Below are 17190 nucleotides of genomic sequence, written 5' to 3'. Positions count from 1 at the left end.
TAATTGTATCTAAATGGGACGGAGTAACCTTAATTCCTACTAATGTAAAGGGAACTTTATTACCCCAAACTGTAGGATTAATTATAGGTAGGAGTTCAAATTACACAAAAAATTTTGAGGTATTGCCAGGAGTGTTGGATTCCGATACCGAGAATGATATAAAAATCATGATTAGGCCATTAAAAGAAACAATACAAATTCATAAGGGGCAAAGAATTGCACAGCTATTATTATTGCCATATATAAATTTACCTAATAAAATCATGAAAGAATGTAGAGGACAGGGACAATTTGGCAGCACAGAAGGGATATATTTTGTTCAAGAGCTTGGTCAACGTCCCTTCAAAACTATTCGTTTAAATGGAAGACAGTTCAGAGGGTTACTGGATACAGGGGCCAATAGGACTTGTATTGCTTCTTCAGATTGGCCTTCTGCCTGGCCCGTACATCGGACAGGCTCTTCTTTGATAGGTTTAGGAACAGCAACTGGGGTCTTGCAAAGCTCAGCAATGCTGAAATGGACCGATGAAGGAAAGGAAGGGTACATTCAACCTTATGTCCTTCCCTCCTTACCTTTTACTCTTTGGGGTAGAGACCTTTTGAATGCCATGCAGGTGCGTCTTGTTACGGCAGATGCCATGGATGAACAGCATTTTACATAGGGGCCACTGCAGAAAATCTTTTTGCAGATAAAATACAATGGCTGACTCAAGAGCCCGTGTGGGTGAGTCAGTGGCCCCTTACAGAAGAAAAAATACAGGCTCTTGAGCAGCTAGTGCAAGAACAGTTGGATAAAGGGCATTTGGTAGAGTCGAATAGTCCATGGAACACTCCTGTGTTCGTCATTAAGAAAAAATCTGGCAAGTGGCGTTTGTTACAGGACTTAAGAGCAGTTAATGCTGTTAGGAAAGACCTGGGTCCATTGCAGCCTGGTTTGCCATCCCCCGTTGCTGTGCCTCAAGGATGGAAAATCATAGTAATAGATTTACAAGATTGTTTTTATACCATAAAATTGCATCCAGAAGATAGTGAATATTTTGCATTTAGTGTTCCTTCAACAAATTTTAAAAGGCCATATAGGAGATATCAATGGGTAACTTTACCTCAGGGTATGAAAAATTCACCAACATTATGTCAAAAATTTGTAGATAAGGCATTACAAGGAATTAGACAAAAATATGATAAAGCATATATTATTCATTATATGGATGATATATTATTGGCCCATGAAGTATCAGAAATGTTAGAAAAAATATTATATGACACTATTGAAGCTCTTACTGCTTGTGGTTTAATTATAGCTCCAGACAAAATACAAAGAGAAAGGCCTTTAAATTATTTAGGACAAACCATTAAAGATGATTGTATAGTCTCCCAGAAAATATCAATTAGGAGGGATAAAATGAGAACATTAAATGATTATCAAAAATTATTAGGAGATATTAATTGGCTTCGACCACATTTAAAGATAACCACTGGAGAGTTAAGCCCATTATATATGCTGTTGCATGGAGATTCAGATCCAAAATCATTAAGAACAATCACTCCAGAAGCTATAAAAGCTCTGCAGTTGGTTGAAGAAACTCTAAGCAAGGCCCGAGTTCAACAGGTAAATTATGAAAAACCTTGGCTACTATTAATATTTGCTACGGAATATACTCCTACAGCATGTTTGTGGCAAGAAGGTGTTTTAGAATGGCTCCATCTACCACACACACAAACAAAGATAGTGGCAGACTATCCTTATTTATGCTCCCTATTAATTACTAAGGGAAGGATGAGATCTAAGGAACTTTTTGGAAAGGAACCAACTTGCATAGTCACTCCTTATAATAAAATGCAAGTGGATGATTTGTTACAAAATAATGATGATTGGGTATTAGCATTGCAAAATTATGCAGGACAAATAAAATATCATTATCCCAGACACCCCATTGTAGAATTTGCCAGACATGTAGAATTAATATTTCCATTGTGGTTTTCCTCTCAACCTTTAGAAAGGTCAGATAATATTTTTACAGATGGGTCATCCACGGGTCGAGCTGTGGTCTACAGCCCTGGTCATGGGATTTATGTAGAGAATGGTGAAAAAACATCTGCTCAGCAAGCTGAGATAAGGGCTGTAGTCTTAGCTTTTACTAAGTTTCCACAGGCATTTAATCTTTACTCAGATTCTAGATATGTGGTTAACTTATTTCCTGCCCTAGAAACAGCGCTTTTATCAGGAAAATCTCCCATTCTATCATTATTAAAGCAGTTACAAGAGTTAATACAAAGGAGAACAGAAAAATTTTACATTGGGCATATTCGAGGACATACTAAATTACCAGGACCCTTAGCACAGGGGAATGCTATTGCTGATATATTTACTCAACCATTTGTAGGGAATGTGCAGGAGGCACAACAAAGTCATAAATTGCATCATCAAAATGCTTCTTCTTTAAGAAAAATGTTTTCCCTTACTAGAGAGCAGGCAAGGCAAATTGTGAAACAGTGTGTACATTGTCCGGAAGTGTATCATCCTTTAAAAATGGGAGTTAATCCCAGAGGCTTGAAAGCTAATGTAATTTGGCAAATGGATGTGACGCATGTAGCTTCTTTTGGGAAATTAGCTTATGTGCATGTTACTGTGGACACCTTTTCGCATTTTGTGCATGCCTCTGCAAGAACAGGAGAGGCAGTAAAGGATGTTGTACAACATCTAGTGCAATGTTTTCAAATCATGGGGGTGCCATCACAAATAAAAACGGACAATGGCCCTGCATATACTTCAAAGGCTTTTGCCACCTTTTGTGCACAATGGCATATTGTGCATGTGACAGGAATTCCTTATAATCCACAAGGGCAAGCCATTATAGAAAGGACTCATCAAACTTTAAAATTACAAATAGAAAGGCTGCAAAAGGCAAATTCATATTTCTCAGCACATCATATACTGTCTCATTGTTTATTTGTGTTAAATCATTTAAATGTTGATGATAAAAGTTTAACTGCAGCCTTAAAACATTGGGATCAAGAGGTATATAAAACACCATTACCTAAAGTCCAATGGAAGGATTTATTAACTGGAACATGGAAAGGTCCAGATTTGCTAATAACCTCGGGACGAGGCTATGCTTGTGTTTTTCCACAGAATGCTGACGTCCCGATCTGGATCCCGGATCGCCTTATCCGGCCAGCTCTTGGGACAGCGCCGCGGGAAGCGACGCTGGAAGAAGAACAAGAAGCAGACAGTCAACAAGCTGAAGAAGCTGAAGATAACATCAGCCGAGAAGGAAATCACGTGGACAAAAATCAAGAACTTCATTCGCGCAGCGAAGGCGTTGCTACATGAACAAGGGAGACCCCTTTCTGCCCCCTATTATTTTTTGGCCTTTTTAGCCTTAGTCTCGGCACCGATGGGGGAAGTGGAGGGGATTTCCTATTGGGCCTATGTACCAAATCCTCCAATTATTCAGCCAGTGGGATGGTTAGACAGAGAGCCTATTAAAGTGCTAACTAATGATTCTGTAAGAATGGGAGGAGCTCAAGGTTCTGATGAAAGATATTCCACCTCTTCATTAATAACCTTTGAGGGAAGAGCAGATTCTCTGCCCATTTGCCTGTCACTTAAGGGGGAACCACCATCGGGCTGTCTTCCCACCTCATACAGAACTTTTCTAGCAGATGGACCAGATAAGACGAGCTCAATAGAAAGTGGAATATCTGGTGGTAAGAAACGGGAACAGAAGCGATGGATGTGGGAAAGGCAACTGCAGGTAGTAGGGCAAGCACTTTATAATGACAATTGTACAGCCATCCCTGCTGTGTCTATGCCCACAACACCATGTGAGCTTAAATTTCCTACTTCCAAATCAGATGAATTGTGGGATTCTTCTTTGACAAAAAATCCAACATGGCTGTCATGTGGTTTTCATAATTCGGCTACATTTTATGATCCTGATAATTTAGGACTAAGAATTTGGGATTTTTCTAATTCTATATGTAAACGCAGCTGGAATCTGGAACATTACATTAATGCTGTGGATAGATTTCATGGATATCGATATGAAAGACATGGGGAACCTTTAAGGCGATGGTTTTCTCCAGGATATGTGGAACCTATTTTATATGCCAGAAAAGGGAATAAAATTAGGAAGCATTTAGATTTGTTTAGACTGTCTGCGGCTGCTAATATGATTCTTGAGAAGCGTCCCAATCAGACAAAATCAGAACCTATCAGTGTCAAAGCTTGTGTTGCTTATCCAAATGCTCTTTTGTTGGTTCCTCCTACTGGTTCTTTAAATATTAGTGCAGAATGGCAATCATATAGATTATTATGTTTTCACTGCGTGTTAACAAATTGTATAGGGTCCACAGTGCAGAAAAAGTATTATGCTATGCTAATAGTGCGCCGACCTCCCTTTATAATGTTGCCAGTAGAATTAGGAAAAAATGCATGGTATGATAATTCTGCTTTGCAAGTACTTGATATGTTATCTGAATTGTTAAGGCCAAAAAGATTTGTTACTTCATTGATACTAGGAATAACTGCTTTAATTTCTATTGTTACTACATTTGCTGTGGCTACTACTGCATTAGAGAACGGAATTCAGACTGCTCATTATGTAAATACATTAAACAGGAATATTACAATGGCTTTATTAAGACAAGAAGCAATTGATCAAAAATTGGAAGCTAAAATCAATGTGTTGGAGGAAGTGGTCCTCGCTTTAGGACAAGATATTGCTAACTTGAAGACAATGTTCTCTGCACGCTGTCATAGTAGTTTTAAATCAATTTGTGTAACACCATTGTTGTATAATACTTCACAACCTTGGGAGAAAGTGAAAGCACATGTGCAGGGCATGTGGCATGATAATGATATTACACATGACCTACATGCTTTGCAAAAGGAAATAGCGGTAGCAAGCCAGTCTAGATTGCAACTAGGGGATTTGAACGAATTAGCAGAAAGTATAGGATCGGGAATAAAAGCTCTAAATCCTATCAATTGGAAAAATTACTTAATTTATATAGGAGTTTTAGCTGCAATAGTATTGGTGGTGATTTTATTGTTTCCTGGAGTGTTTAAATGTATACTCACTTCATTGCGGGATGTGCAGCAGGAAGTTTTCGAGCTTCGTCTTAAAAACAAAGGGGGAATTGCTACACCCACAGCTGTCCCATCTGCGTAGCAAAACTGCTGCCATGTTGGGACCCTCAGGCTGGAGGGGTGGGGTCAGTGCTCTGCGGAGTGAAGCCCCAGGCGGTTCCCATGCAGTCAGCGGTCGTCATGGCCCCTGGCGGCTAGAAAGGCACGAAACTGCCAGCTTGGCTCAGAGAACTTTCCTTGCTGTTGCTTTTGTTTAATTTTAGCAGTGCTTTTTCATTGTGCTATGTGCAGTCAAGTGGGGTACAGGTGGGACACCAGGATTCAATAAACTTTACCTCCGGGAACATATCCTTGTGGGCACCGCTATTCATCCAGGCTGTGCACAATGCAGCCTGGGCATTGACCTCAAATGGCACTCTGGGAACATTGCTCGATCCCACGGAGCAGCTGGAGCTGCTTAGCTTTGATGAAGGAGATGGCACGGCAGAAGCCCACTTGGAGATGTTGTTAGGAAATGTGCACGCCCAAAAAAGATTCCAAAAGAGAGCAAGAATTAGCAAAGATTCCCAAGAGAATTTTGCCAAAAGGATATGAACAATATCTAATTAGTGGGCGGTGGTGGACTCGTCCTCAGTGGGCCCCGCAAGCGGGAAAATATTTACCCCCTCTAGTTATTATTCAGGTAGCGAATTAGTGCGTGTGAGAGGAGGTTGAGATAAAATGATCAAGAAATTTATAAAAGAAAAATTGTCTTTAAGTTAAGAAATGAACTCTCTGTGACCTTTCATGAAAGTGCAGATATGTTTCTCACGGCACATGTAGATTGAAAAACCGAAACCACTATTGTCTCACATGTGAGTTAGAATGTCCTGCTGATTAATGATTGTAAGCGTAATTTCTTTGCCTGGAAGCCTGTATTTGCTTTGCCAAGTTCCGTGTAAAAGCAGAATAAAAGCTTATGCTTTGCAGCAAATAAACGCAGCAGCATACTCATACAATTTGGGTGTCTGTCTGTCATTCCCCCCGTCGATTCTTGCTCTCCTGAACACCTTCGCCCTCGTTCTCCCTCGGTCTGAGGCCTCTGATAGAGCCGGTCCGTGGCAACAGCACACTAGCTGTGGCAGCCATTTGGCGGGTGAACCAATGGAAAAAGGAAGCCCCTTCTCTCTGTCTCTGTCTTTCATTGTCTAACTCTGCCTGTCAAAAAAAAATTGACACTGTAATGGAAATGATTATTTGTAGCATGTATGAGAAAAAAGACTTAAGAAAAACTTCTACTGCGGCCGGCACTGTGGCTCATTTGGTTAATCCTCCACCTGCTGTGCCGGCATCCCATATGGGCACCAGGTTCTAGTCCCGGTTGCTCCTCTTCCAGTCCAGCTCTCTGCTGTGGCCCAGGAGGGCAGTGGAGGATGGCCCAAGTGCTTGTGCCCCTGCACCCACATGGGAGACCAGGAAGAAGCACCTGGCTCCTGGCTTCGGATTGGTGTAGCTCTGGCCGTAGCAGCCATTTGGGGAGTGAACCAATGGAAGGAAGACCTTTCTCTCTGTCTCTCACTAACTCTATCTGTCTAGTCCCGGTCAGGGGACCGGATTCTGTCCTGGTTGCCCCTCTTCCAGGCCAGCTCTCTGCTGTGGCCCGGGAGTGAGTGCAGTGGAGGATGGCCCAAGTGCTTGGGCCCTGTACCCCATGGGAGACCAGGAGAAGCACCTGGCTCCTGCCTTTGAATCAGCGCAGTGCACCGGCTGCAGTGCACTGGCCGCGGTGGCCATTGGAGGGTGAACCAATGGCAAAGGAAGACCTTTCTCTCTGTCTCTCTCTCTCTCTCACTGTCCACTCTGCCTGTCAAAAATAAAAAAAGAAAAAAAAAGAAAAACTTCTACTAAAATTGAATATCATTTCTAAGAGATTACTAATAATTTAGACATTATACATTAATATGAACAGTATAAAAAAACTTTTGAAATCTTTATCAAAATATACCACAAAACAGGAATTATAAACTCAGCTGCTGAAAGAGGCAAAGCAGCTGAGCAGAGCAAGTGAAGTAGGGAGGTGGGGATGCTAGCTCACTGGAGAACGTGTGCCTGATATAGAGGGGACAGATTCTGTACAACACAATGATATACCTATATCTTACTGAATGTTTCCTCTGGCCACAATTAAATATTACTGGAAATAATAAGATAAAGATAATGAAAGAATTTAAGTCACTTGGAAGCAGAATGATGCACTTGAAAATCACCCATGGGGGCTGAGGCATAGCAGGTAAAAGTAACTGCCTGCAGTGCCAGCATCTCATATGGGTGACATTTCGAGACCTGGCTGCTCCACTTCCAATCCATCTCTGACCTGGGAAAGCAGTAAAAGATGGCTCAAATCCCTGGGCCCCAACACCCTCAAGGGAGACCTGGAAGAAGTTCACAGCTGTTGGCTTTGGATCGGTGCAGCTTTTGTAAGTTTTAAAGTCCCAAATTTGTAAGTTTTAAAATTTATAAGTTTTAAACTCCCAAAAGAAACATCAAGATCCAAATAGTTTTACTGGGGAATTCTACCAAAAGTTTAAGGGGGAGTAACACTAATTGTACACAATCTCTTCCAAAAAATAAAATAGGAGGGAACTATTTTCTTGTCATTTTATGAAATTGTAGTTACTCTGATACCAGATACAGGCAAAAATGATTCGGGATTAGAAAACCATACACATTGCAATATAGAAGAAAACTATTTAAAATTATAGCAAAAATTTAGTAAGACAAAAAATTAATTATACACTATTGGGGTCAGTGCTGTAGCATAGTTGGTAAGGCTGCTGCATAAAGTGCCAACATCCCATATGGGTGCCAGTTCAGGTCCTGGTTGCTGCACTTCCTATCCAGATCTCTGGTATGGGCTGGGAAAGCAGTAGAGGATAGCCCAAGTCCTTAGGCCCCTGCACCAATATGGGAGACCTGGAGGAAGCTCCTGGCTCCTGGCTTCAGATCAGCCAAGCTCCAGCCATTGTGGCCATATGGAGAGCAAACCAGCAGATGGGAGACCTCTCTCTCTCTGTTTGCCTCAGCCTCTCTGTAACTCTATCTTTCAAATAAATAAATAAAAAAAAATTATACACTATAACCAAATGGTATTTGTTCCAGGAATATAAATTCAATTCAGCATGTATAGGACAATTCATACAACCCACAGTGCTAATAGTCTTAGGAAAAAAATTATGTGATGATATCAATTGATAAAAAATCCATTTGACAAAATTCAACACTTATTACTGATAAAATTTTTCACAAAAAATTAGAGGAGAAATTGTTCAACTTAATGCAGAGCATCAGTAAAAAACCAATACAGAACATATTTGATATTGAATTTCTGAATATTTTTTCTTAGGATTAGAGCCAAGGCAAGGATGTACATCTTTTCCACCCTTATTTAACACATTCTTGGAAGTTCTGGCCAATGCTACAGAAAAATAAAAAATATAAGAATTTGAATAGAAATTAAGAAGTGAAGCTGATGTCCTACTTTGGCCTGTTCATGTGGAAAATTCTAAGAAACTTGTTGTTTAATATCTCTTCAGACTACCAAATAAATCCAGAAAGGTTATAGGATGCAATACAAAGATACAAAAATCAACTCTCTTGGGGTTGATGTCTAAAGCAGCACATAAGGCATTGTTTTGGATGTCCAAATCCCATAGAATGTCTAGGTTAAAGCTGAGCTCTGTTTCAGATTCTAGCTTCCTTCTAATGTGCAGTCTTGGAAGAAGTAGATGATGGCTCAATTATTTAGGTCCCTCTCACTACCATAGGAGGCCTGGATTAATTGCCTGACTCCTAAATTTTGCTTGCTTCAGCCTCAGCTATTGTGGGCATTTAGTGGAGCAAACTAGCAGATAGAAGATTTCCTTGTCTCTATATCACTGCCTTTCAGATAAATAAAAAATTAAATCAACTTTCTTACTGAAACTAAAGATGCAATATCATGAACAATTGTTCAAATAATGAAATACCTGATGTAAATCTCTCAAAAAAATAAGAATTATATGTGGAAAACTATACTATATTGATTAAAAAGATTTAATAACCAACACATAGTTCAATGGAACTGAATATAGAGGTCATAATTCATGTACTTACAACCAACCAATTTTTGACAAAAATGCCCAGACCATGCATTACAGAAATGATAATCTCTTCAGTAAATGGTGCTGGCAAAATTGGATGTGTATGTTTATAAGAATGAAATTAGATTCCTGTCACCATATAAAAAATAATTCAAGATGGATCAAAGACCTAAACTTAAGACCTAAGATTATAAAGTTATTGGGAAAAAATGTGGAGGAAACACTTCAAGACATTGGCGTAGGCAATGACTTCCTGGAAAACCACCCAAAGTATAGGCAAAAAAAATCAAAACCAGAAAAAAATGGGATTACATCAAACTCACAATCTTTTGCACCACAAAGGAAACAATAAATAGGGTGAAGGTACCACCTGTAGAATGAAAAAATACTAGCAATATATTTATCTGGCAAAGGGTTAATATCCAAAATACATCAGCAACTCAAAAAGATAAACAAAAAATCAACTAATCCAGTTAGGAAAGGGACAAAAGATATCAACAGACAGTTCTCAAAAAGGAAGAAATATAAATAACTAGCCAATGTAAGAAAATAGTTCTCAATATTTCTAGGCATCAAGGAAATGCAAATGAAACCCAAAATGAGATTGCCTAACCCATATTAGAATGGCTATTATCTAAAAGGCAGTGAGAGATAAATGATGTTGAAGAAGTAAAGAAAAGGAAACTCTTTTTTTTTAAGATTTATTTATTTATTTGAAAGTCAGAGCTACACAGAGAGAGGAGAGATAGAGAGAGAGAGGTCCTCCATCTGCCAGTTCACTCCCCAGATGGCCACAATGACCAGAGCTGTGCCAATCCGAAGCCAAGACCAGGAGCTTCTTCTGGGTCTCCCACGCAGGAGTCCCAAGGACTTGGGCCATCCTCCACCACCTTCCCAGGCCACAGCAGAGAGCTGGGTTGGAAGAGGAGCAGCTGGGCCTCGAACCGGCACACATATGGGATGTTGGCACTTCAGGCCAGGGCGTAAACCCACTGCGCCACAGCTCCGGCCCCGAAAAGGAAACTCTTAAACATTGTAGATGGGTATGTTAATTAGTGCAGTCACTGTGGAAAATAATATGGAGAATTCTGTAAAAATTGGAAATAGACTCACTATATGATTCAGTTATCTCACTACCCACCATATACCCAAAAGACACAAACACACTGTATTAAAGAGATATCTACATCTCCATGTTTGTAGCAGCATTGTTCACTATAGCTAAGATATGGAATCAACCATGATTTCTATCGTCATATGAATGGATAAAGAAAATCTGATGTACATTTGTACAAGGGAATATTATCCAGTTACAAAAAAGAATGAAATTGTAGCTTTACATCAAAATTGTCAGGGACCACGCAACATGTGGCCTCTTAGTGGAAAACTACTGAAGTAGAGCTAAGCAGCCCAGACCAGAGAGTACTGATAACGCAACCTTGTGTGACCTGTGCCTTAAGACCTTGTAACCTTTCCCCTACTTGCACTTGTAACCTTTCCCCTACTTTCACAAGCATTGGAGCTACAAGATAAGCTCTCCCTCCTTCCCCTGCCCAACATCCTGCCCTCCTAAATGCCCCTCCTTCCCCCCACCTGACACCCTGCCTTTATGATATATAAGTGTGTGGTTGAAAAATAAAATTTGCAGCTTGAACAGACAAGAGTCTTGCTGCCATCTTTGTTTCTCCTGTCCCTTTCATTCCCCATTCTAGGTACTTGGCCCTAGTTGACGTCCCGCGAGACAGGACACAAAATGATTGAAATTGTAAAACATCATGTTTATTGAAATAAGCAGAACACAAAAAGACACATACTACATGTTCTCTATATGTGGGAGTTAAAATTTATTTTAAAAATCAAAAGAAGAAATGTCTGTATGTATCAATTTTACAGCAAACAGTATTTTACCAAGCTGTTAAAAAATCGAATTAATAATAATCATATACTATTAGAGTATATATTATTGTTATATATTACCATAGTTTTAATGATTTTGTGACTATTTTAAAATTTATTTTACATGAGTAAACTTCAGCAACTTTTATTCAAATTTTATTTATAACCATCACTATTTTCCTGATCAAATATGATCTTTTAAATTTTTATTTGTTGAATTCTTTGTTTAGTGGAGTACTTAGTCTTTGACTATAGTAAACTAAAATGCTATCTCAATAATAATAAAATATTAAGAAGATATAGGTAAATAAATCCCATGTTCTTGGAATAGAAGGTCCCCCAGAATGAAGATGACAACTCCTCCTAATTTGCATACATGAGGATCTGGAATTTATGGGAGATGAGCATTCTGAAAAGACTATGGGTGGATTCTAAAAATTTTGGTACCAAAATCAACTTATCTTAATTCCACCTTCCTTGAACTTTTTGTAGTGCCACCATATGTCTAACACAGTAGCTAAGACCCAATGCTGACAATAAACTCTAACCATGATGCTTTCCCCACCCCTCACCCTAACTCTAACTGAATAAATAGTAGATATCATCAGGGATGGAGTAACATTCCAATTCCATCTAGTGGCTTGCACAAAGATTGCACAGAAGTATGGCCATAGTATTCCTGCTAAACATATATGACCTGAATCCATTCTGAAGAAATATCTGAAAAACTGAAATTTAGACACATTCTACAACATAAAAGAAGGGTTCCTCTCAAAAATGCCAGTGTTGGAGTGGGCTGTAGTCAAGATGTCCAAGTCCCATATCTAGGTTGTTTTTTTGTTTTTGTTTTTGTTTTCATTTTTTGACAGGCAGAGTGGATAGTGAGAGAGAGAGACTGAGAGTAAGGTCTTCCTTTGCCGTTGGTTCACCCTCCAATGGCCGCCGCGGCTGGCGTGCTGTGGCCGGCGCACTGCCCTGATCCGAAGCCAGGAGCTAGGTGCTTCTCCTGGTCTCCCATGGGGTGCAGGGCCCAAGCACTTGTGCCATCCTCCACTGCACTCCCTGGCCACAGCAGAGAGCTGGCCTGGAAGAGGGGCAACCGGGACAGAATCCAGCGCCCCAACCAGGACTAGAACCCGGTGTGCTGGCGCCGCAAGGTGGAGGATTAGTCTAGTGAGATGTGGCACCGGCCCATATTTAGGTTTTAATTCCAAGCTCTGGTTCCTTTTTCAAGCTCCTGCTTATATATATCCCGACACACAATGGTGATGGCTCAATTAATTTCATTCCTGGCACCAAGGTGGGAGACCTGGATTGTGTTCACAGATCTTGGGTCTCACTATTGTAGGCACACAGTGATTCAGTGGATGGGAGCTTTTGTGCTCTCTTTCTTTTTAAAAAAATTATTTTTGACAGAGAGGGAGAGGAAGAGGGAGAGAGAGAGATAGCGAGAGCGAGAGCGCACACGCTAGAGAGAGATTTTCAGATGGCCTCAATAGCCAGTGCTGAGCCAGGAAGAATACAGGAGTTAGCAGCACCATCTGTGTTTCTCACATAAGTGGAAGGGGGACAAACACTTGGGCCATCTTCCATTGCTTTTCCAAGGCCATTAGCAGGGAGCTGAATCAGAAGTGGAGCAACTGAGACCAAACCAGTGCCCAAAGGGGATGCCAGCATTTTAGGCAGCTTTACCCACTAGGCTACAATGCTGGCCCTTAATTTTTTTTTTATTTTGGAGCTGGCACTGTGGCACAGAAGGTTAACAACCTGGCCTGAAGCACCGGCATCCCATATGGGCACTGGTTTGAGACCCAGCTGCTCTACTTCTGATCCAGCTCTCTGCTATGGCCTGGGAAAGCAGTGGAAGATGGCCCAAGTCCTTGGGTCCCTGCACCCATGTGGGAGAACTAGAAGAAGATCCTGGCTCCTGGCTTCGGATTGGCGCAGTTCCCACTGTTGTGACCAAATGGGGAGTGAACCATCAGATGGAGGACCTCTCTTTCTCTCTCTCTGCCTCTCCTCTCTATGTAACTCTGACTTAAATAAATCTTTAAAAAAATTTCTTATTTTATTTGAGAGGCATAGAAACTGAGCAAGAATAACACATGGGGGACTTCTGTGGTTAGTTTCTGTAGATGAAACCAAATGATGTTGGACACTTCAGGCAGTGTCTGTACACAGTGAAGCTGTCTGGTGAAACTCTTCTTTGCAACTCAAAGACTACATTTACCAGAGGTCCCTCGGTGAGATATGAACGTGCAGAGTGCCAATTCAGACAGTACTACCCTGAATGTCCAGGGTTGCCTGGAAAAGCATGTGACCTTCAGTTCCCAGGGGCTTATATAGTAAGAGATAGGGGGATGGAGCACCAAGAGAATCACTATCCAGGATACCTAGGGTTAACCAAGGGAGCAAGGGAGCAAGTAAACATTAGTGTACTAGTTTCTGTTTGAATACTTGTTTTCAGCACTTTTTTATTTGTATCTAAGAGAAAAATGGATGGATCATATGGTAACCGTTGTAAATAAGATTTATTATATTTCTTTGAAAGAGCTACAGAGAGGAAGACACACACAAAACACAGACACACACAGACACAGACACACAGACATACAGGCAGAGAGATCCTATATCTACTGGTTCACTCCCCCAGATGGTTGCAATAGCAGGGGCTGTTACAGGAAGAAGCCAGGAGCCTGGCACCCCATCCAGATCTCCCACAAGGATGGCAGGGGCCAAACTACTTGGGCCATATTCTGCTGCTTTTTTAGGTGCACTAGGAGGCAGGCAATGGGAGTGGAGCAGCTAGGATGCACATATGAGATCCTGGCATTGCAGAAGGTGGCTTAACGTACTATGATACACCACTGGTTCCCACACGGTACTTCTACGCTTAATTTTTTGTACAATTGACAGTTTTCTACCAAGGTCAGACCATTTTACATTTTTTTTCCATAGACTGGCCTGGAAGTTGGAACACCATGTTGGAATGCCCACATCCCATGTTGTAGTACCTGTGTTTAGGTCCTAGTTCTGGTCCCTATTTTGGTTTCCTGCTGGTGCACACCCTGGAGGCAACAGGTGTAGTTCATGGGGTTGGGTCTCTGTCAGTCAAGTGAAAGACCTGTATTGAGTTTCCAGATCCTTATTTTGGCTCATCCCAATCCCAGATATATTGTTAATTTGCAGAATAAATTGGTGGGTGGGAGCTCTGTTTGTCTCTACCTCCCCTACTTACAAATAAATAGATAATTTAAAAACTTCCCCAGCAAAATAGATAATTTAAAAACCTCCCCAGCAACTGACAGAGCATATATATTTCATTCTATAATTTTTCCAATTTTCACACTTGAAAATTTCAGTTTATAGACCATTGTGAGTGGATTTTTGGGTTAGCTATAAGATTTGTGTCTGTGTTGTTTTTTTCTCATGTGGTTTGCATGTGGTTAATTTTTCCCCACAATTATTCAGTTGACATCTGTGGAACAGACTGTTCTGTGTTGAATTGGCATAGTTCCTTTGACAAAATTAGTTAACTAAATTTACATGCTGTATTTTCATTCCATTTATTCTGTTTCATTTATCCACTCATGTATTTCTTCCCCAACATCACACTATCTTCATTACTACAACCTTCTGACAAGTGTGAAGATTCACTAGTGTAGTTCTTTAACTGGTCTTCAGCCCTGTGTCATCTATTTTAGAACATTCTGCTAGTACCAGAGAATACAGTGTGGACATCGCATTCATAGAAGAGACTGCTGTGTACATATGAGATTCATCCTAGGGACTATGGCATGGACATCATATTCATATTAGAGACAGTTGAGAACATGTTATATTAGTCCCAGGAGCTTCTCTGTGTATATTAATTCTAATTAGAGGCCACTGTGTATATTTTACATCAGTGAACACATCCTGTGTTGGGGAGGAAACAGTGAATATTTTGAATTATATTTTTCTATTGCAAGGCCTTCCTCTGCTGAGTACTTTGAAGAATCCTCCCTCTGCTGGGAGGCTAATGAAGAAAGGCTTTTTACTCACCACTGCAAAGTGTGAGCCTAGCACTTCCCTTGCCACCAGGATGGTTATTAATGTTTTATCACATTTTTATTCCTGGTTTGAAAATTACTTTTTCATAATGCATTATTAACTTAATATTCTGCTAAATTCATCTTTCCAAGATTTAAATTTTATTCAGATGAAATTGGATGCATTTACCCATAGGCTATGGCAGCAGACTTAAACTTTATTCATAAATGACCATATGGTTCTCTTTTTCATTCTATTTTCATCAATCATCATTATCAAAATTACTCTAGCCTCTCTCTTTTTTTTAAACAAGTAACAGGAATTACATGTTCTTTCAGTCTTAATTCCTTCCTTCCTTCCTTCCTTCCTTCCTTCCTTCCTTCCTTCCTTCTCTCTCTCTCTCTCTCTCTCTCTCTCTCTCTCTCTCTCTTTCTTTCTTTTCTTTCTTTCAAAAAGATGTGTTTGTGTGCCCTCTGGTGGCCTCCCAGGTTCAACACAGGACACTCAGCATTCGCTGTTCAACAGTAGTAGTACCATCTGGGCTTAAACATTGTACATATTTTGTTTTTAATTTGTCATTATGCATATTTAAAAATTTTTTCAGACTGTATAATGATTGTTGATATATCCTTTTGTTCTTTTTCATGAAATTGATTATGGTAATATGTAATTTCCAAAAATAAAATCCACTTAATCACCAAAAATATTATTGACTCAAAGTTATGTGTGACATATTATCTTTAAGTTTTTGAAACTTGGTGACATCCACTTTCTCCACTCAAATCGCAAGTGTTTTCTTTTTATCGTTCAGTCTTGCCAGAAGTTTATTTATTAATTTATTCACACTCCTAGAAGTCACATTTGGAACTGTCTGTTATAGGGCTATAGACACATTTTCATTTTTATTGATTTATGGTTTTAAAAATATTTTCCCTTTTTAAAAATTTACTCTTCTGGTGTTTTAAGTTCGATTTTTGCATTTAGTCTTTAAACCAAGACTTAGAGGTTCCGAGCACTTCTGTGAGAATGCACCCATGCTTTCTCAGTGCTAGCACAGGGTCATCTCTTGCACCATGTCCCACTCTGTCATCCAGCAGCACAGGGCACAGGACACCACTCCTCTATTCTTGGGGGAATTTCTTTTCTGGGCTTCCATGCAACACCTTGCTTTCATCCAGTAACACTAGCTGCTCCAACTAGGTATTTTTTGATTCTTCCCTCTTTTCTGTTCTATTTCTTAGTGTTGGAGAGCCCAGGGCCTTGTCTTTGGTCTGCTTTGCTTCTGTTCTTTGTTCTTGGCTTCTCCATGCCTCAAGGTTTCACTTACCATCTACAGGATATGAGCCTCACATTTATTTCTGCAGTTTACTCTTGCACACTGAGCTACAGACGTGAATATAAGTTAGTGTCTCAGGATTATCATGGCGCCATCCCCCAGGTACCTCACACTGACCATGTTCAAAGTGAAACCCTGACACTTCTCTGCAATTTGTTTCTTTCATATGCTTCCTTACTCCTTATTCAGTGACAACCTCCCCCTCCCAGTTACTCATGCCCCAAACTTTGGAGTCATCTTTGTCTTCCCTGCTTATTTTTCATCTTTGTCAAAAAAAAATATAGGTAGCTCTCCTTTAGAAAAGAAATCCTGCTTGATCATGTTGAGTGAAATTTTTGATGTGTAGTAGGATTCTATTGGTTAGTATTTTGTTGAGAAGTCTTGAATTCACATTGATCAGAAATATTGGTCTATATTTTTCTTTTGCTGTTTTTGCTCTGGCCTTGCCTAGCTGTGGTGTCAGGATAATTCTAGCCTTGCAAAATGAGTTTGAACAGTTTCTTTCCCATTTCAGCTTATTCGGATAGTTTTTAAAAACATTTATTACCTTATTGGAAAATCAGAGGAGAGAGAAAGAGAGAGAGAGAGAGAGAGAGAGAAATATTCTACTCACTAGTTCACTCCCCAGATGGCTGCAATAGCCAGCAGTGGGCCAAGTGAAACCCAGGAACCAGCAGCTTCACTTATGGGTTAGCTTTTCTATGTCTTTCCTT

At 40.1% G+C, this 17190-nt stretch overlaps 1 protein-coding gene across 1 annotated transcript in view; it reads left to right on the top strand.

Annotated features, from left to right (window-relative positions):
• The first annotated feature begins 3398 nt into the window (after nucleotides 1-3398).
• The window catches only part of LOC133754764 (endogenous retrovirus group K member 25 Env polyprotein-like), a 31536-nt gene continuing 17744 nt past the window's right edge, over nucleotides 3399-17190 (top strand). The window contains exon 1 of the mRNA XM_062185182.1: nucleotides 3399-4956. Coding sequence (XP_062041166.1) covers nucleotides 3399-4956 — 1558 coding nt within the window. The remainder of the gene's footprint in view (nucleotides 4957-17190) is intronic.

This window comes from Lepus europaeus, unplaced genomic scaffold, assembly GCF_033115175.1.
Source record: "Lepus europaeus isolate LE1 unplaced genomic scaffold, mLepTim1.pri SCAFFOLD_29, whole genome shotgun sequence".
Classification (NCBI taxonomy): domain Eukaryota; kingdom Metazoa; phylum Chordata; class Mammalia; order Lagomorpha; family Leporidae; genus Lepus; species Lepus europaeus.
Note: the sequence above shows the minus strand (reverse complement) of the source record. Positions and strands in the feature narration are given on the sequence as shown.